The sequence below is a fragment of the Cynocephalus volans genome, chromosome X (assembly GCF_027409185.1).
Source record: "Cynocephalus volans isolate mCynVol1 chromosome X, mCynVol1.pri, whole genome shotgun sequence".
NCBI classification, from domain to species: Eukaryota; Metazoa; Chordata; class Mammalia; order Dermoptera; family Cynocephalidae; genus Cynocephalus; species Cynocephalus volans.
Window position 1 is genome coordinate 36,620,216 of NC_084478.1, and position 17,661 is coordinate 36,637,876.

A 17,661-nucleotide genomic window follows, 5' to 3' on the forward strand; every position below is an offset into this window, starting at 1 on the left:
TAAGGAAGATCTGTGCCTGGTCCCCTTGGTTAAAAACGGTTGTTTGCTAGGGGACCTTATGTGCAAGTGCAGTGTACAGAGGGCAACTTGAAGTTAGGCCATTCGAGGCCCCGCTGGTTTAGCCTCATGTCAATTCAGCATGTATTGTTGGGCATTAATTTTAGTCCTCAAACTTCCGTGCAGTTTCCCTTCCAAGGGCTTTCTCCCCTGAATTTGAGCCACATCATCTGAGGCTCTGGCCTCTGCTCACCAGTCCCACCGTCTCATCTACTGCACTACGCACATTAATTTTCAAAGTTACATCATATCGATTAACTTCCCATTTCCCAACAATCGAACGGCCTTGCCTAAGAGCCTTTGTATTTTACTGCACTCTCTTGGAACACCCCTCTTGTCTCCCATTCTTTTTTCTTGCCTGTAAGTCCAAAGGAGTATATCAACAATCTCCTTTTTGATTTCAGCTTCCAGCTTCTAACATTCTATTGGCAGAAGCTGGGTCTTCACATCAGCATCCCCACTGCTAGCACCGAGCCTTCCAAAGAGCAGATGCTCAGTTGATGTTTGGTGAATAAGAGAGAGAGTGAGCAAGAGGTCTAACTTATTGAGATTTTATTTCTGCTACAATTTTTAATAAGCTAACTATATCAAGGTATAAATAATTTAATTTTACAAAAAATAAACACTAACAAGAATGAGGAAAAACCCAGAATGATCATGTTTTATTTTGTTTCTATTCAGTTATGGCAAGTATTTTTTTGTGGAGTTCTTTCACATTCCCAAGAAAATCCCTATTGTAATGTCATACTTTTTTGTCTGGATGACAAAAAAAAAAAAAAAAAGGAGAAACCTTAGACTTCAGTAGATGTGGGAGAAGCTCCTGGACGTGGTGGTGCCATATGCCGGGCCACATCGGTAGTGCCAGGCCCAGCTGCAATTTTGGCCCGGACTCTCTCTTTCTCGAATCTCAATGCTTCTTCAAACTGCGTTGAAATGTCACTAGGAACAGTATCATTGACCTTGGCCACAAACTCAAGAAATTTCATTTAGCCGTTTTCGGCACAGGCTCTTGGACCCCACCGGAATTCGTATCGTGTAGGATCACCGTTGGGCACCAGCTGGTACTCCAGGAACTTCAGCCTCAACAAAACTTCGGTGACGAGTTTCCTGGGCTCTCCATAGATGAAGTGCTTCCATCCAGCATATCCTCTCATGATATTCAGGAATTTCCAGATGTCTTCCTCAGGGACACAGTTGACCTTCACAAAGATCCCACCCAGGAGATTCATACAGAGACGTGTTTTGGGTAACCCTCTACCAGCATGAATTCTTGCATTGCTGGAGAGTTTTGGTTTGCTGAGAAGGTCATACGAGTGACTGGTTGAGTCGATTTCCTTCACATCCACTGCAAAAACAACCTCAATTTGTTCAGAAGCCGTCTTCAGGATCTCAGCAACTGCTCCTCGTGCTTCACATCAACAATCTTCAGCATCTCTGCCCTCATAATGGGTTGTTTCATTTTGTACCTGTATAAGAGGAACTCCTCCAACAAACCCCCCTTCACAGTCTGACAATCCGTACATACGCTCTCATCGAAGGTTGAGGCCTCTGAGCAACACGGATATTCTTCATCTTTGCTGTTATCCCCTTCGTTAGATCCTGCATCAAAAACGTCTGCACAGGTAGTGGTGGTGGATGGTGCTCCCCGAGGTTCCTGGGAAGTTCTACCTGACCCAGCAACAGCTGAGCTCTAGGGAATATCCCTGAGAACAGGAGAGGAAGAGGGGTGGGTCTCTTCTTCTTTCACTGTGGCCCTGGCCCGAGGTCCCCCATGACCCTGGAAATCATCTTCGGCCTGGTGACATGTCTCACAGGTGTGGACCATGAGGCATGATGACCTTGCTCAGAACCAGCAAGCAGGCATTTGGGTAGCAGAACAGATGGTGAGGGCCCACTGAAGGAGGAAGGGCGACAGGGATGGTGAAACGTCCCCATGGAAATTCCACCGTGGCTACAACGAAGACTACAAGAAAGGCTCCTGAGAGGGCAGTCTGCAGGGATCTCTCTAGGGTCTTGTTCTCCTGAGACCCTTCTTGCAGAAGTCAGCCTGACAGAACTGCCGAAGGCCTCCCAGAGATTATGGCAGGGGCAGGCTCTGTGCCACCTCACTTTTCTGGGGGTTGTGGTCCTCTAAGTCAGCATGCATGGCTGTGCATTTGATTCCTTGCAGGACATGGGGCACCTCCCTCCTCTGACCTAGGTCTCAAAGCATCAGATCAAGGTTCTGATTCCCTGAGGCCCCAGAAGGAGAAGTCAGGGAATGCTACATGAGGATACCCATCTTCACCGTTCCAGGGGTGACATCAAGAATCAGGCTCTTTGGGGCTCTCTCTGTTCAGGGTAGGGCTGTGCCCTCAGTCCTCGTTCAAGGTTTTCACCTCGACTTCTTGCAGGCACCGGATTTCCTCTTTCGTTCAACGTCAGGTTACTCAATGTACAATAAGGCTCTCATGTTCATGATAAGCCTGTACAATAAGTGAGGAAATACTCAGCCTGACAGCCCTGCTTCAGCCTTCTAGGTCTGAGAGAAGACACAGGCTGGTCTCTCTGTGACTCCATTTATTATGGGGTATTAGTCTCTTCACTTCTCATTCATCAGAGTCTTCGTCTTGGTCCCTGTACCTTCTATGAGAGGCTTTTGGGGAAATGCCATATCACTTCAATCTCTTGATTAGTTTCCCTTCTGCAAACCTTGCAGGGGAAAGGCTGCGTCCCAGGAGTGATGTCAGATGGCGAGGCCAAAGCAGAAGCAGAGAGCCCAGGACGGGTGTCGTGCTGACAGAAAAAAAAGACAAACACACACACACACACACACACACACACACACACTCACATACACACACACACACATACACACACACACACCCATACTGATTTATGACTTTGCTTCACCAGCCGGACATAGCCACTTATTTATCTTCTCTTCAAATATATCTACTTTCTTTAGGGAAGGACTATGCCTAATGATTTTGTGAGCCCCAAATCTTTTGAGTTTTACCAAAGCTGATTTCGTAGATGATGAAATTGTCAACAAATAACTCCTTTCTCCTTTCACACCTCACATTTACTTTAGTATTTTTATTGCTTATCCCTTGGGCTATGTATTCCAAAACAGTACTTTGGGTATGCTTTTTATCACCTGTAATACATTTTGAGGTAATGAGCAAAAAAATAAATTAGTGACAAAAGGTCTGCCCGAGGCTGGGAGTGGGGACCACTGGGGACTCTGGAGGAATTCAGAGCCGGGGTCTAGTCCAGGGCCTATGCCACTTGCGAGCCTTGTGAATCTGAGAAAATTGCAAGTTCTTCATCTGCAGAATAAATCTGATAAATCCTATCATGAAGGACTTCGGCACTTACGCGATGCGTACGAAACACCTGGCACAGTGTTGGGCAATGGTTGGGTCTTTAATGAACTACCAAGATTATTTTGATCCAAGATGATAACAACCTTCCCTCACAGAATATTACTTCCAGAATATATAAGAGAATATGCAACTGCAAACCACATAGAAATCCACATCACCCCAAATGCTGCTGAGCGTAAGAAGTGTGCCCCCATTTGAGCATCCATCATTTAATTTAGTTGTGGGGTTGTGTTCTCTAGCTGGAGGCAAATCAAGTTTCATGTTTTGTGTCGGGGACCGACAACCTCCCTCCAAGGTGCCTTTCCTTCTAAGCCACCTCTATTTCCATTCATTTCATCATCAGCAAAAATCGACCCCTCCAGTAGAAGTTCACAAATTACACTCAGAATAATCTAATGGACATCCCCTTTTTTACTTTTATTTTATTTTATTTTTTTGTCTTTTTCGTGACTGGCACTCAGCCAGTGAGTGCACCGGCCATTCCTATATAGGATCCGAACCCGCAGCAGGAGCATTGCTGCGCTCCCAGCGCCAGACTCTCCCGAGTGTGCCACAGGGTCGGCCCTTGAAATGCCCTTTTAATGGAGTGTGTTCTAGCTAGTCCTAGCCCATGACAAGAGTGACAGTTCTGTGGGTTCTCAGCATCTCATCTCAAGGTGGTGTCACTCATAATTCCCAGAAACTCACTCGACATCATGTGCCCAAAACACCCAGTGTGTGCACTGTATTCACGTGCACTGATACATGCGTTTGGGAAGCCTTCCACTCCTACTGCAGATGAGGATTACTTTCTGGTATGCACAAAATTGCAAAGTAACTGTGAGGCACAGTTTCCCATACCTGGCATAGTCTCTGAACGCTGAGATGAAGCATCTGGGGGCCTGGCCTCTTTCCATTCAAACCACCCTTATTTTTATTCATTTCATCACCACCCAAAATCAAGACCTTCTTGAGAGTTGGACGAATTACACTCAAGATAACCTAATTATATCAACGCCCTGTTAGGGAGTGGGCTCTGACTCTCCCAGCACAGGACAAAGAATACTGGCACAGTGGTTCTTGACATCTCATTTCAAGCGAGTATCACCCTTATTTCTCAGAATCAATCTGGAGAAATAGTGCAGAAGACACCTCGCTTGTGCACTCTGGTCACCTACATTGGGTCAAGAGTTCAGGACACTTACCATCCCTGGCCCAGGTGGAGATTCCCTCTGTTTTACCCAAGGTTCCAAAGTAATTGTTAGGAACAGTTTTCCTTCCCACCTTTTAGTCTCTAAACTCTGAGACCCACCATTTGAGGGTCTGTCCCCTGCTCACAGTTCTCACAGCCTTATCTAGCCGACCATTCCGCTTAACTTGAAATATCCTTCTTTAAAGAAATGGTAGTGTCCCAGAGCTTCAAACTGCCTTGCTTCAAGGTATTTCACCTTGACTACTCTCATCTGGGACCTTCCCTCTAACTCACCCCTTCTTCATACTTGTCATTTAGTTAGATCCTTGAGTCTCACCGTCTTATATAATGGCAGCCTGACTCTCACAATCTGTGGGCAGTGGCTCAGGCTTTTTCCTACCATCCTCAGTACTAGCATGAGGCCTTCCAAAGAAGAGATGCTAAATTAATGGTTGCGGAAAAAGAGAGACAGGAGCAAGATGTCTGATATATTATGATTTAATTTCTCCCACAGTCTTGAATAAGCTAGGGAAATCCAGGTATATAACTCTTAGTTTAACAAAAATACTAAAATAACAACACAACCAAAATTTACCAACACTTATTTATGATTTTCTCTTTTTCTTGACTGTAGGGATTTGCCAGCAGGATTTGTTTACAGATCCATGAAAATCCCCGTTCCATTGCAATGTTACCATGTTCTAGATTATAAAAAATGATAAAAGTTTTCTACAATTTGTATAATATCAAAACTCTAATTTATACACCTCATTAAAAACAATAAATGTGTGGTCCATAGGATTTATAATCTTATGCTCTGAAATTAAGTATGGACGTAAAGAATCAAGTAGAAGGCGATAAAGCATTAATTCCGACAATTTTCTTTGAAACTTGATATCTATACATGTTTTCATGTAAAAGACACGAGGAGGAATGTGTGAATAGTTTATTTGGAATTATTCAATCACCTCAGGTTATCTTATACTTTTCCAAGCTTTTAAAAATCATTTATTGTCTTCCTGTAAGTATTTCCCTGTTTTTTTTTTTATTTTTCCTTTTATTTGAGCTCTGATTTCTGTGGGGTGACCTTGTCCCTTGACCTTAAGTGTTCATAAACTGTTGCGTAAATGACAGTGTAAGTTAACTGCCACTCAACCATCATACGTACCCGGCGAGTGTTTTCCAATAGTCTTTTTTCAACACGACCTGGTCTGCTGGCATGGAGGGACCATTCCACGTTAGCCTCAAATCAAACAGATAAACGAGGAATACTTTGTGTTCCTTCTCACCCCTTCCTTTTACGTCCAATCGCCAACTATTCAAGTGTTGTTATCCTTTTTTCCTGGTTGTTTTTTTTTGTTTGTTTTTTGTTTTTTTTTTTCCGATCCAGCTTGGGAGAGTCTTGCTGAACGCCCTTCTCTGGCTTCTAGAAGTGCTGGCTTCTACGTGATGAGGTGTGAGGCTTTCCTTGCCTCTTTTTTCTTACTATCTGAAAGAGCATTCTGAGGAATATTGAAGACATCTTAAGGTCCAGGCACTCTCTACTCTGTCTTTCTATTTATTTATTTGTTTGTTTGTTTCTTTCTTTCTTTATTCTGTCCTTCTTTATAGAAACCATCCCCAGCCTCCCCAGATGATTACCATTCTCAAAATGCTTTGTAAGATGGGAGAAAGGGAGTGGAAATATATATATATATGTACATACATATATTAAATATATATATGTGTGTGTGTCTGTGTGTGTGTGTGTGTGTGTGTGTATGTGTGTGTGTGTATGTATACGTGTATAAATATAGTATATATTTTACTAACCTTTCTTCTGGGCCCCTCCTTTGGCTATTGGAGTTCTGATAGAAGAGGAACTCGAGGTCTGTGTGAAGATAGTAGGATACGTAAGTCTTCTGCCTGCTGATGTGCTTGAAATTGCGGAGTTCACAAGATCTAGTAGTTTTGTACAGAGGGCAAATGAGAGGCACTTTATCCAGTCCCCAAAGAATTTCTAATCGTGTAACTGATAATTCATCTAGAAAAACCTGAATTTTTCATCTTTGAAAAAATGGGGCTTCCTGGACCTCACAGAATATTATTTGTCTACAGTGCTCTTCTATTTTATACTGTGAAGAGGTTTATTATTATGCACAAAAGAGCAGTTGGAAATCTGGTCGCTTGCAATAAACAAGAAGACCTTTACTTGGACAAAGATGTTGCATTAATAAAACACTATGATAATAGAAAATAAGGCTTTGATGCAAGTTGCAAACAAGGTTTTGAAATATGTAAGTAAATAAGTAAAGGAAACAGTATTTGAAAAATCACGACCAAAAAAATTTAGTCATGTAGAACCGGAACACAAAGAAGATGTACACTGCAGTCTTTCCAGTCCGGCCCGGGTCCTCTATTACTTAGAACATTAACTGATTTCTTCAGCTGAGGGTGGAGAATCTCCCTCAGCCTTCTGGTGACATGGGAGAAACTGCTGACTTGGGCCCTGAAAGTTGCACTGGCCGTGACTTTAGTGCAAAACCTGGCTGCATGTAGGTTTTTTCAAAGCCACTTTACAATGGGACGAGAAGACACTGGGGACGATATCATGGACTCTGGCCAAAAAGCACTAACCTTTCATCTTGCTGGTTTCAGCCTGGTCTCCTGAACCCCATAGGAATTCATAGCGTGGAGGTTCACTCTTGTGCACCTGCCACTGCTCCAGGTACTTTTCCTACAGCAAATCTTTGGTGATGAGCTTCCTGGGCTCTTCATATATAAAGTCGCGCTCCCAGTATATACCCAAATCTTATTCAGAAATTCTCAGATCTCGTCTCTCTAATGCAGCTGCCCTTCGTGAGGATCACACCCAGGAGCATCATTAGAGACGGGTCTTAGGCAACACCTTATGAACACTCAGACTCCCATTGTTGGAGAGGTTCAGTTCACTGATAAGAGCATCAAAGTGACTGCTGGGGACATCTTCCTCTCGCTCAAGGCCACAGACAATCTCTGTGTACTCGGAGGTTCTCCTGAAGATTTCAGGGAAATTTCCCTTGCACTTTCTGTTGACAATGCTGCATTTGTAATGGGCTCTTTCATTTTATACTTCTCCAGCAGGAATTGTACCAACCATTTGTGACCCTGATTAGAAAGTCTCTGCATGAGCTCTGGGTGGAGGGTGCTGCCAGGGAGGTGCTTGGTCTTTCCTCATCTTGGCTCTTGGCAGCTTCATCAGATCTTATGCATGAAATACTTGCAGAAGCAGTGGTGACGGACAGGCTCTATGAGACTCCTGGGACACGTCAGCAGCAGGGGAGCCCTGAGGAGTACCTCCCAGAAGAGGAGAGAACGAGAAGGGAGACTCTTCTTTCTCTCCTTCAGCGGGCCTTGAGACCCCAGTGGCATTTCCCATGGGCACGGAGCTTACTTTTCCGCCCCGGAGGCAGGACCGTGGTGAGAGACAGCAGACCGGAGTGTGGGCAGGACGGCTGGTAATGCGGGCACCTGGAGAAGGGAGAAGGAGATGGTGTGAGCACTTTCAGCAGGGAGATCCCACCTTGGCTTTAATCAAGGCTCCATCTGCAGATTTCTGGGAGGGCACTGCTCTAGGAAGCCGCAGGGCTCCTGTTCTCTTGGTCAACCTGTCCCCTGATAACCCCGTGGAGGAACTTAGAGTGAGTCTTAGGCAGCAGCTGCCAGCTCAGCTTGGGGCTTAGGGTCTGACAGCCCGGGCTGGTCGTGGAGCTCCCTGCGTTTTGGGGTGGGGAGTCCTCTCCGTTCACATTCAGAATCGTCATGCCAACTGTTGACAGGGCCTGGGACCTTTTTCCTATGCTGCAATAAACATGACACTTCAAAGCTCCCTGGAACCCCTGAAAAGTAAGTGAAGGTGTGTCTCAGTCCACCATCTCTGCCAGGGCTTACCCAGGGCTGTTAACTCTGGGGGACCCTCTGTGTTCTGGGATCGATGGATTCTCATTCTTATTCAGAGATCTTATCTTGGCTCCCCGTAGGGTCTGGGACCCAACCTTCCACTCTCTGGTGGCTTCACCTAAACACTAAGGATCTTTCCCTTAGACCCAATACAAAGAAGCAATGTGGAAGCCTCTGGCTGACAGCCCTGCCCTGGGCCGTCAAGTACTGAAGGCAGGAGTGGGGCTGGATTTCTTGTTGTCCCCTGTACTGGGAGGGAATGTTGTGGTCCCCTCCGCCTTCACTCGGTCTCCTCCTTCTGACTCCTGAGAAGGCCTGTAGCTTCTCTTTTCTTTGACCTGGGGGCATCTCCTCATGGTAAGGTACTGAACTCTCTGAGACCCAATAGAGGAAAGTGAGGGCAGCTTTATTTGGCCACACCTGCCTGTAGCCCCTCAAGACAGAGAGCTGTGGCAGGCAAGGTCTGGCCTTGTGAAGGTCGGACCTCACCGGTCTTAGGTGAGCTTCCTAGTGTGACTCGTAGGAGGGACTAAAATTCCTCCTTCTCTTGGCCTGTTACTGTCCGCCTCAGAACAAGGCCCTCATTTCTCTGTCATCCTGAGGAGGAATTGAGGGCTGCCTCTGCTCCACGTGTCATCTATGCCTGCATCTCCCAGGACTAACGGTAGGGGAGAGATTATGTGCCTTCCCCGTTGTTACGAGTTTTTTGTTCCAGCCCTTCCTCAGGGCCCTCACCCAGACCGGTGGCACAATCTGGAAATTTTCCCAATGCTGACTCAGCCAGCCTCAGACCAAGATCCTCACCCCCCACAGTCCTCAGAGATGGAAGTCACAGGGAGTCACATCCATCCACAACTGTCTGGGTATTCTGAGAGCTAACAGCAGGGGAAAACCTCTATGGGACTCCACTGTTCTGGGGTTGGTGACCCTTTTAGTTCTCACTCAGTCAGCGTCTGGTCCTCCACCCTGTAGTGACCTGAGTCCTCTAGAGCTGAAAGTGAGTGGGTGACACATGTGGTTATCCCTTCCTGGGCCTTCCCAGGTCAGAAAGGGGCAGGACTTTGTGGGTTCCTCTCTTTTCGGGGTTGGATGCTCCCCTTAGTCCTCACTCAGGGTCCTTGCACTGAACTCTCATATGACCTAGAGTCCTATCCCCTTATACTATGGCCTTTATTTCCCGAGACTACCCAGAGGGTGTAAGAGTTGCCTCATCTGGGTAGAGCTGCCTGTGCTCACCCATGGCTGACCGAGGAAGGATTCTGTGATGTTCCTGCTTATACGGTTTGAGTGGTTCCTTCCGTCCTCAGGCTCCTCAGCTTGACCCTTGGCATGACCTGGAATTCCTCCCTGTGCTAGCCTGAGGCTGGCCCCTTAGACCAAGCGCCTCACATCCTTAAGATGGCCAAAAGGGAAGTGAATGGGACTCATCAGGAAAGCATTTCCAGGTCTGCCAAGGACCGATATCAGGGGCAGGGCTCTGTGTGGCCACATTTGCTCTGGGAAGGGTACCATCATCCACATTTAGGGTCATCAACTTCAGTCCTGTTGTTTTTTCTTTTTTCCTTTTTATTCTTTTCAAAGATGACCGGTAATGGGATCCCAACCCACGGCCCGGCGTCGTCAGCACCATGTTCTCCCAAGTGAGCCAACCGGCCACCCCTATACAAGGATTCGAACCGGTGGCCTTGGTGCCATCAGCACCACACTCTCCCATGTGAGCCATGGGCCGACCCTCGACCTCAGTCCTCTTAAGGACTAGTTTTCCACCCTCAGCTGAATGGAGCAGCTCCCATTAGACTAAGGGCTTCACAACCCTGAGACCACTCCCACATGAGATGAGGGGGCACTTCAGCCTGCTAGCTTTGCCCTGCGCCTCTTAGGGCTGACGGCAGAGGCAGAACACGGTGCATTCCCTCTGTCCTTGGGTGAGTGGACCCCACTCTCCTCAAACATGGTCTCACTTTGACTCCGGACCAGACAGACCTGGAACCCACTCTCCACTGACCTGAGGCCACGCTCCTCAGACCAAGGCCATCACCTTTCCGGAATCTCCAAAGTAGAAGTCAGCAGGAACCACAATTACTCATGGTTGTTGGGGTCTTCTGAGGAATGACAGCAGGGTCAGAATTGTATAAGACTGCACACTTTTGGAGTTGGTGGTTCCCTCAGTCCTCATTCAGGTTTCTCTCCTTGACTCGGTGTGGGACCTGGGACGCCTCTCTACTGACCAGAGTCTGCCGGCCTCACACCGGGGCTTCCACCTTTCTAAGAAACCAGAGGGGGAATGTCAGGGTGCTGCACTTTGGATAATTCTGCCTGGGAACTCTGTCTGGCCCGCTCTGTTATGGGGAATCTAACCATCAGCACTCAGTGTCCTTAACTTAAATCTAGTTAGGGCCTGTTAGGATCTCGTACCTGGGCACAAGCGAAGCTACTACCACCACTTCAAGGCCTTTACCTCCCTCAGACACCAGGAGGGGCAACAGAGGAAATGAGGGGCCAACCAAGGCACAAAGCAAGATATAGTTTAGGAGGCCCCGACTGTTCTGGGGTGAGCAGTTCCTCATTTCTCATTTAGGGCCCCTACCTTGATATTTATCACAGGCCGAGATTTCTCCCTCACTGACCTGAGGGTACCACACTTACCAAAGGCTCTTATGTCCCTGAGAACCTTGAAGAATAAATGAGATTCACTGCTTAAAGCTCTGCCTGAGGCCCTCTAGGTCTGACAGTAGGCTGGAGCTTGTTTTTTAGTGACCCCTATATTCTAGGCCACTGGTCTCCAGAGCCTTTAATTATGGTGGTCCGCAGCTTGCCTCCTTTCTCTGATTAAAAGCTTCGGGGAAATGTCACACCCCATTGAGCAGGTTCTCTCCTGCAAACCTTGCAGAGAATGGCTCTCTGTCCTAGGCTCCATGTGAGATGGGGAAGCTATAACAGAAGGCAAGAGGCCCAGGACAGGTGGTGGGCTGTTAGAGAAAAAAACATTCTTATCTATTCCTTCACGTCACCAGCCACACATAGCCAGACATGTAGTTTGCTGAGAAGAGATTTAATTTCTACAGGGAGAGGGCAGAGCAGGATGATTTTGTGAGCTCCTCTCCTTTTTAGGTTGTCTGACATTGCGAAGGTAGATGATCATTTTGTCACTGGATATGATGTTTTCTTTTCTTTATATATACCATCTATTTATTCAACATTATTATTACTCTAGCTGTGTAACACAAAATTGAAATGGGGGCAGGGTCCTTTTTATCCTCTGAGATGCACTTTGCAGTGGTAAGCAGAAAAATGAATTACAAGATCCAAGGTCTGGCTCAAACTGGGATGAGTGGAACAATGTGGGCTCTAGACGAATCCTGACCAGGGATCTAGTGCTGGCTTTGTCAATTACAAGCTCATGATCTTGGGAAACTTGCAAGTTATTCATCTGTAAGGTGAGTCTGCTAAGTCATGCCTATCTTGTAGACGTGTTGGAGTGTATGCATTGTATATAAAGCACAAAGTATACGGATTAGGAAATATTGGGTACTCAATGAATGGCAGTTATCATATGATTATTTTAGTTTTTATATGGCAGTATTATTGTCTATTTTCACAATGATATAATGAGAAACAATATTTTCAAAAGTCTTGCAAACATTTGAGACAATTTAAGCCTATGGTAGTCCCTTGAATTTAGCAGTCTTGTTTTCAAAATTTTTTTAGTGAACTCATTCGGGTTCCCCATGATCACTGGATATAATATGACCGATTTTAACAGAGAAAATACTACCTTCCAATCAGACTTGTTTCTGTCTGTTGGTTGGTTGGTTGGTTTTTATCCACTAGAGAGCAGAGAATATGCAGTGCACGGGAACAAAACAAACATTCTCAAACAATCTAAATAAATCAGGTATCTTTTATTTATACTAAAAGAAATAGTAAACGGAATAAGGCCAACGAAGGATTAAGCAGCTTTTACATTTCTGTTTTTTACTTTTTTATTCTCTCCATGTTGTGATCTCAATTCTTTTACTGTGGGGTTCTTGCACATCTCCACGAAAAAAGTTTGCAAACTGTGTTCACCTACACTGAATCCAGAGCGCAGGACACTTTATATCCTGCCCAGGCAGAGATTTGTCTCTGGCTTACCCACAATCACAAAGTAACTTGTAGGAGCAGCTTTCCATAGTGGAAAGAACATTTGTGTCCCCCTCAAATTCATATGCTGAATCCCTAACACTCAATGGGGGGCAATAAAGTTTGGTTGAATCTTAAGGTTGGAGCTAAATCTTTAGCATTAGGGCCCCTAAAAGAAGAAGAGGAGACACTAGATCACTCTCGCTCTCCCTCCCTCTCTCTCTCTCTCTCTCCCTCCCCCCACTCTCTATCTACCTCCTCTCTCTAATCCCACTCTCACTCTCTCTGGCCCCCTCTCTCTATCTCTCCCGTCTCTCTCTCTCTCTGTCTCTCTCTCCCCCCACTATCTATCGCCCCGCTCTTCCCCCCCGCCCCCCTTCCCTCTATCTCCCCCCCCATCTTCCTCTTTTTTGTCTTCACTCTCTCCCTCTTCCTCCATGTGAGGATACAGTGAGAAGGCAACTGTCTGCAAGTTAGGAACGGCATCCTCATCAGGAACCGAACCTGCTGGCACCTTGATCTTGGATATCCCAGCCTTAGGAACTGTGAAAAATCGATTTCTATTGTTTAAGACATCCCGTCTATGGAACTCTGTTAACGCAGCCCCAAAGGACTAACTTACAGAGGTTTGTCTCTCAACTCTGAAGCACACCATCTGAGGGCATGGCCACAGCACACCACTTCCACAAACTCAACCTGCTCACCACCCAGTTTAAATAAAAACTACATCCCTCCGAGGACTTGCATTTGTACAAAGCCCCAAACAGCCTTATTCAGCAAATTTCCACTAGACTGCATCATAAGGCACACCCTCAACCTCACTCATTCTTGTTACTTTACTGATAGGCCAGAGGAGAGTGCAACATCGTGTATGATGGCAGCTTATAGGTTCAAAAGCTCTATGTGAAGGCAGGCTGCGTCTTCTTTATTTCAGCATCCCTAGTACTAGCACAGAACCTTACAAAGAGCAGATGCTCAATTAATGTTTTGTGAATAAAAGAGGCAGTAAACATGAAGTCTAATTTATTAAGATTTAGTTTTTCCTACTATCTGGAATAAGCTAAGATAAACAAAGTATGAATCATTTAATTTGACAAAAGACTAACAGAAATTTGAGAAAGCGAGGATTAACTATGTTCTAATTTTATTTCTCCATTGTATTACCCGCTATTACATTTATTTCTCCACTGTATTTTACTCTAGGGTTCTTTCAAGTGTCTAAGAAAATTCCTATTCTTATATCATATTTTCTTATCTGGGTGATAAAAATACAAACAATTAAACAAACAAACAAACCAACAAAAACACAGACTTCAATAAGGGTGAGAACATTTGCTGGACTAATGGTCCAGGAGACCGTGCCCGCATACGAAGATGACATGCCTGGCTGTGTCTATGGGTGAGGCTGTTTCTTCCTCATCTTCCAAAGGCTCTACGTAATGACATAAGGATTCACAGGTGATGATTTCCTTCATCTTTCCCAAATGCTCCAGGACTTCCGTCTCGCTGGTTTCAACATGTGCTCTTGGACCCCACAGGAATTGATAGCACGGAGGATCACTGTTGGGGACCTGCCGGTACTCTAGGTAATTCAGCCTCACCAAATCTTGAGTGATGAGCTTCCGGGGCTCTCCGTAGATGAGGTGCTTCCTTCCAGCATATACTTTCATCTTATTCAGGCATTTCCAGATGTGTTCCTCAGTGGCACAGTTGCCATTCGTTAAGATCACACCCAGGACAATCATTAGGAGACCTGTCTTGGGAAACCCTCTGCCAGGACGCACCCTCCCGTTGTTGGGAAGTTTCAGTTTGCTGACTAGGTTATACGAGTGCCTGGGTATGTCGACTTCCACCACCTGAACTGCAAAGGCAGCCTCGACGTGTTGGGAGGCCCTCTTGAGGATCTCAGCAAACTGGTGTTTGTATCTACGGTTGATAACCTTCAGCATGTCTGCCTTCATAATGGGCTGTTTCATTCTATACTTGTAGAGCAGGAACTGCGCCAACAAAACAGCCTTCCTCATTAGAGGGTCTTCGCGTGAGTCGTTAGTGGACAGTGGGTCCTCAGAGGTGCTTTTCCTTTCGTCACCTTGGCCTTTGCAACCTTCTTCAGATCTAGTGCAAGAAATGCCTTCAGAAACAGTGGTGGTGGATGGTGCTCTCTGAGGCCCCTCGGAACTGCTACATGACCCAGCAGCAGGCAGGCTCTGGCTATTATCTCCACAAAGAGAAGAGGAGGGAGGGGACTCCTCTGCTGCCGCTGCTGTTGCCTGAGCACCTTTCTCGCAGGCGTGGAGCTTACTTTTCCGTCTCCGAGGCATGATGACTCTGGAGAGGGACAGTGGGAAGGAGTGCTGGCAGGACGGCTGGTGATGCAGGCACCTGGACAAGAGAGAATTGCATCATGTGAGCATCTTCGGCGACAGAGACCACCTTGCCTTTAACCAAGGCACCCTCCGCAGGTTTCTGTGAAGGCACTTCTCTAGAAACCTACATGGCCTCTGTTCTCCTGGTCAGCCTGTCCCCTGACAACCCTGTGGAGGAACTTAGAGTGTGTTCTAGGCTGCATGGTGCCAGCACTGCCTGGGGTGTACTGAGGAGATGGCAGCAGCCGGTAGTGGGTGGCCCTCTGTTCTGGAGGGGGCGGGTCACTTCAGTTCATCATCTGAATGATCCCGTAAATTGTTGCCAGTACTGGGCCCCCTCTATTCTGCTGCCCTTAAGTCGACACCTCAAATCAAAGCCACGTCTCACTGAGACCACAGCGGCAGAACGGAAGGAGCTCTTCGGCCCTTCATTCCACTTAGGGGGCACCCAGCTGAAAGCCGGGCGGACTCCTCTCTGTCATGGGCTGTTTGGGTCTTCAGTTCTCATTCAAGGAATTCACCTGAGCTCCAGATAGTGCCTGTTATACATTTTCTGCTGACCGGTGGCTGCACCCTCACCCCAAAGATACCATCTCATTTAGCTTTAATACAAAGAAGTGAGGGGAAGCCTCAGTCCGACAGCCCTGCTCTGGGCCTGCAAATGATGAATGCAGGGGTGGGGCTCAGATCCTTTGTGTTCTGTTCACTGCCAGGTGGTCCCATCAACCTTTCCTTTGAGCCTTGCCATGGCCTGGAACCTCGCTCTTCCTGCCAGCACCTCCTGAGGCCCCCTAGTTGGATATGAGGGCCGGCTCACCTCCCCATGGTGTCCCAAGGCTGAGAATAGGGGATGGATTTGGTGGTACCCTCCTCGTCGATGTTTCCCTCAGACGTCAGGGTCATGCCCGTAACTCAAACCCTCCTACCGTGGACGTTAGGCCGTCCCCTTTAGACAAAATCCCTTACCACCACCAGCAGCAGCACCCCTCTCCCCCCTTCCCCTGTGATACCATATAGGCTTTCCTTTGCTCACTTGAGGACCCTCCTCTCAGACCTAGGACCTCACATTCCTGAGACTCTCCTTGCAGAAGTTAGCCCGATAGCCCTGCCCAGGGCCTCCCAGGGTCGACAGCAGGGGCGGGCTCTGTGCCACCTGACTCTTCTGGGATCGAAGGTCCCCTCAGAACTCACTCCGGGTTCCACTGTTGATTCCCTGCAGGGCATGCTACTCCTTCCTCTGTTGACATCAGGCCCCTCCACTCAGGCCCAAACCCTCAGCTTTCTAATATCCTCACATGGGAAAGGACGGCTCACGGAGGCTCGGCCTCCATGTTTGGGACCTGCGGGAGCTGCAAACAGGGGCTGGGTGGGACTCTCGCCTGAGTTTCCCCCCTGGACTCTCAGGGTCCGATTCTCCTCCGCTGAACAGGGGCCTCCCACATTTACCACAGCCCTCCCCTTCCCGAGACTTGAGAGGGAGTTTTGAGCGGCCATCTTGGCCGGCCAACTCCTGTCAGGGCTCCCGAGACTGAGAACGGGGGGCGCGGTGGCGTTGAGGGAGAGGGGCCTGGGCAGTCCTCCTAGGGCTGGTTCTCTCGTTCTCACTCAAGCTCCTCACCTGGACTCCAGCCAGAGCCAGGGACTCCTCACCCGCTGGCGATGAGGCCTCTGCCTTAGGCAACGTCCCGCACCCTCCTGAGACGCCCTCGGAGGAAGTCAGTGCAACAAGTGCAAGGGCCTCTCAAGGACGATTGCAGGGGCGGCATCTCTGGCGCCCCTGCTGTTCTGGAGTGGGGCTCGCTCAGTCTCCTAGAGGATTCGCGACTCCACTCCTCTTAGAGCCTTAGGCTCTTCCTTCTGCCACCTCCTGCACTGCAAGCCTTTCACATCCCTGAGACCCTCCTTGCAGAGGTCAGCCTGACAGCACTGTCTCAGCCCTCTAGTTCTCAGAGCGGGTGAACGGGAGTCTCTGTATGGCCCCTGTATGATCGGGTGTTGTTCTCCTTGGTTGGCATTCATCCAGGTCCTTATCCTGACTCCTGGCTCTTTAACGAAAGCCTAACCGGGAAATGCCACATCCTTGCAAACTCGTGAGTAGGGTCCCGACTTCAAATCGTGCAGAGAATAGGTCTGTGTCCCCGGAGTGATGAGAGATGGGGAAGCCGAAGTAGAAGGCAGAAAGCCAGGGGTAGGAGGTGGCTGTCGTTGACTGCCATGTTACTTCTCTACATCACTCAGAGGATTCTAAAAGATTTATTTACCTCAGCCGCTGGACTGAGCTGGATAATTTTGTGAGATCCCAACCATGTGAGGTTAACTGACACTGCATAGGTAGACCTTCATATTGGTACCAAATATCGTGTCCTCCTTTTCATTACTCAAGCCTCTCGTCTCTTCTGCTCTTCTTACCACCTTGGCCATGTATTCCAGGGCGGTACGTTGGGCACAAAATCCTATTTTTCTTTAATTGCCTGAGATATATTTTAGGGTAGTGAGGAGAAAAGTGAATAAGATATACAAGGTCATCTTCAGAATGGGAGTAATGGATGAATACAGATCAGAGGTCCACTCTAACTCTGTCACTTACTACCTTGTGAATATGAGAATAATGCAAGTTCTTTTTCTGCCAATTGAATTTCGTAAACCCTGTTATGTACGC

At 47.3% G+C, this 17,661-nt stretch overlaps 1 protein-coding gene and 1 pseudogene across 1 annotated transcript; both read right to left on the reverse strand.

Moving 5' to 3' along the window:
- Positions 1 to 848: 848 nt before the first annotated feature.
- LOC134367870 (melanoma-associated antigen B5-like) lies at positions 849 to 8,378 on the reverse strand (annotated as a pseudogene).
- A 5,598-nt stretch (positions 8,379 to 13,976) lies between these two features.
- LOC134367871 (melanoma-associated antigen B5-like) lies at positions 13,977 to 15,905 on the reverse strand. Its single transcript, XM_063084541.1, has 2 exons — positions 15,820 to 15,905; positions 13,977 to 15,018 (listed from the first exon to the last, which is right to left on the reverse strand). Exons 1-2 carry the CDS (start codon positions 15,903 to 15,905, stop codon positions 13,977 to 13,979), a joined length of 1,128 nt encoding a protein of 375 aa, XP_062940611.1.
- Positions 15,906 to 17,661: the final 1,756 nt, after the last annotated feature.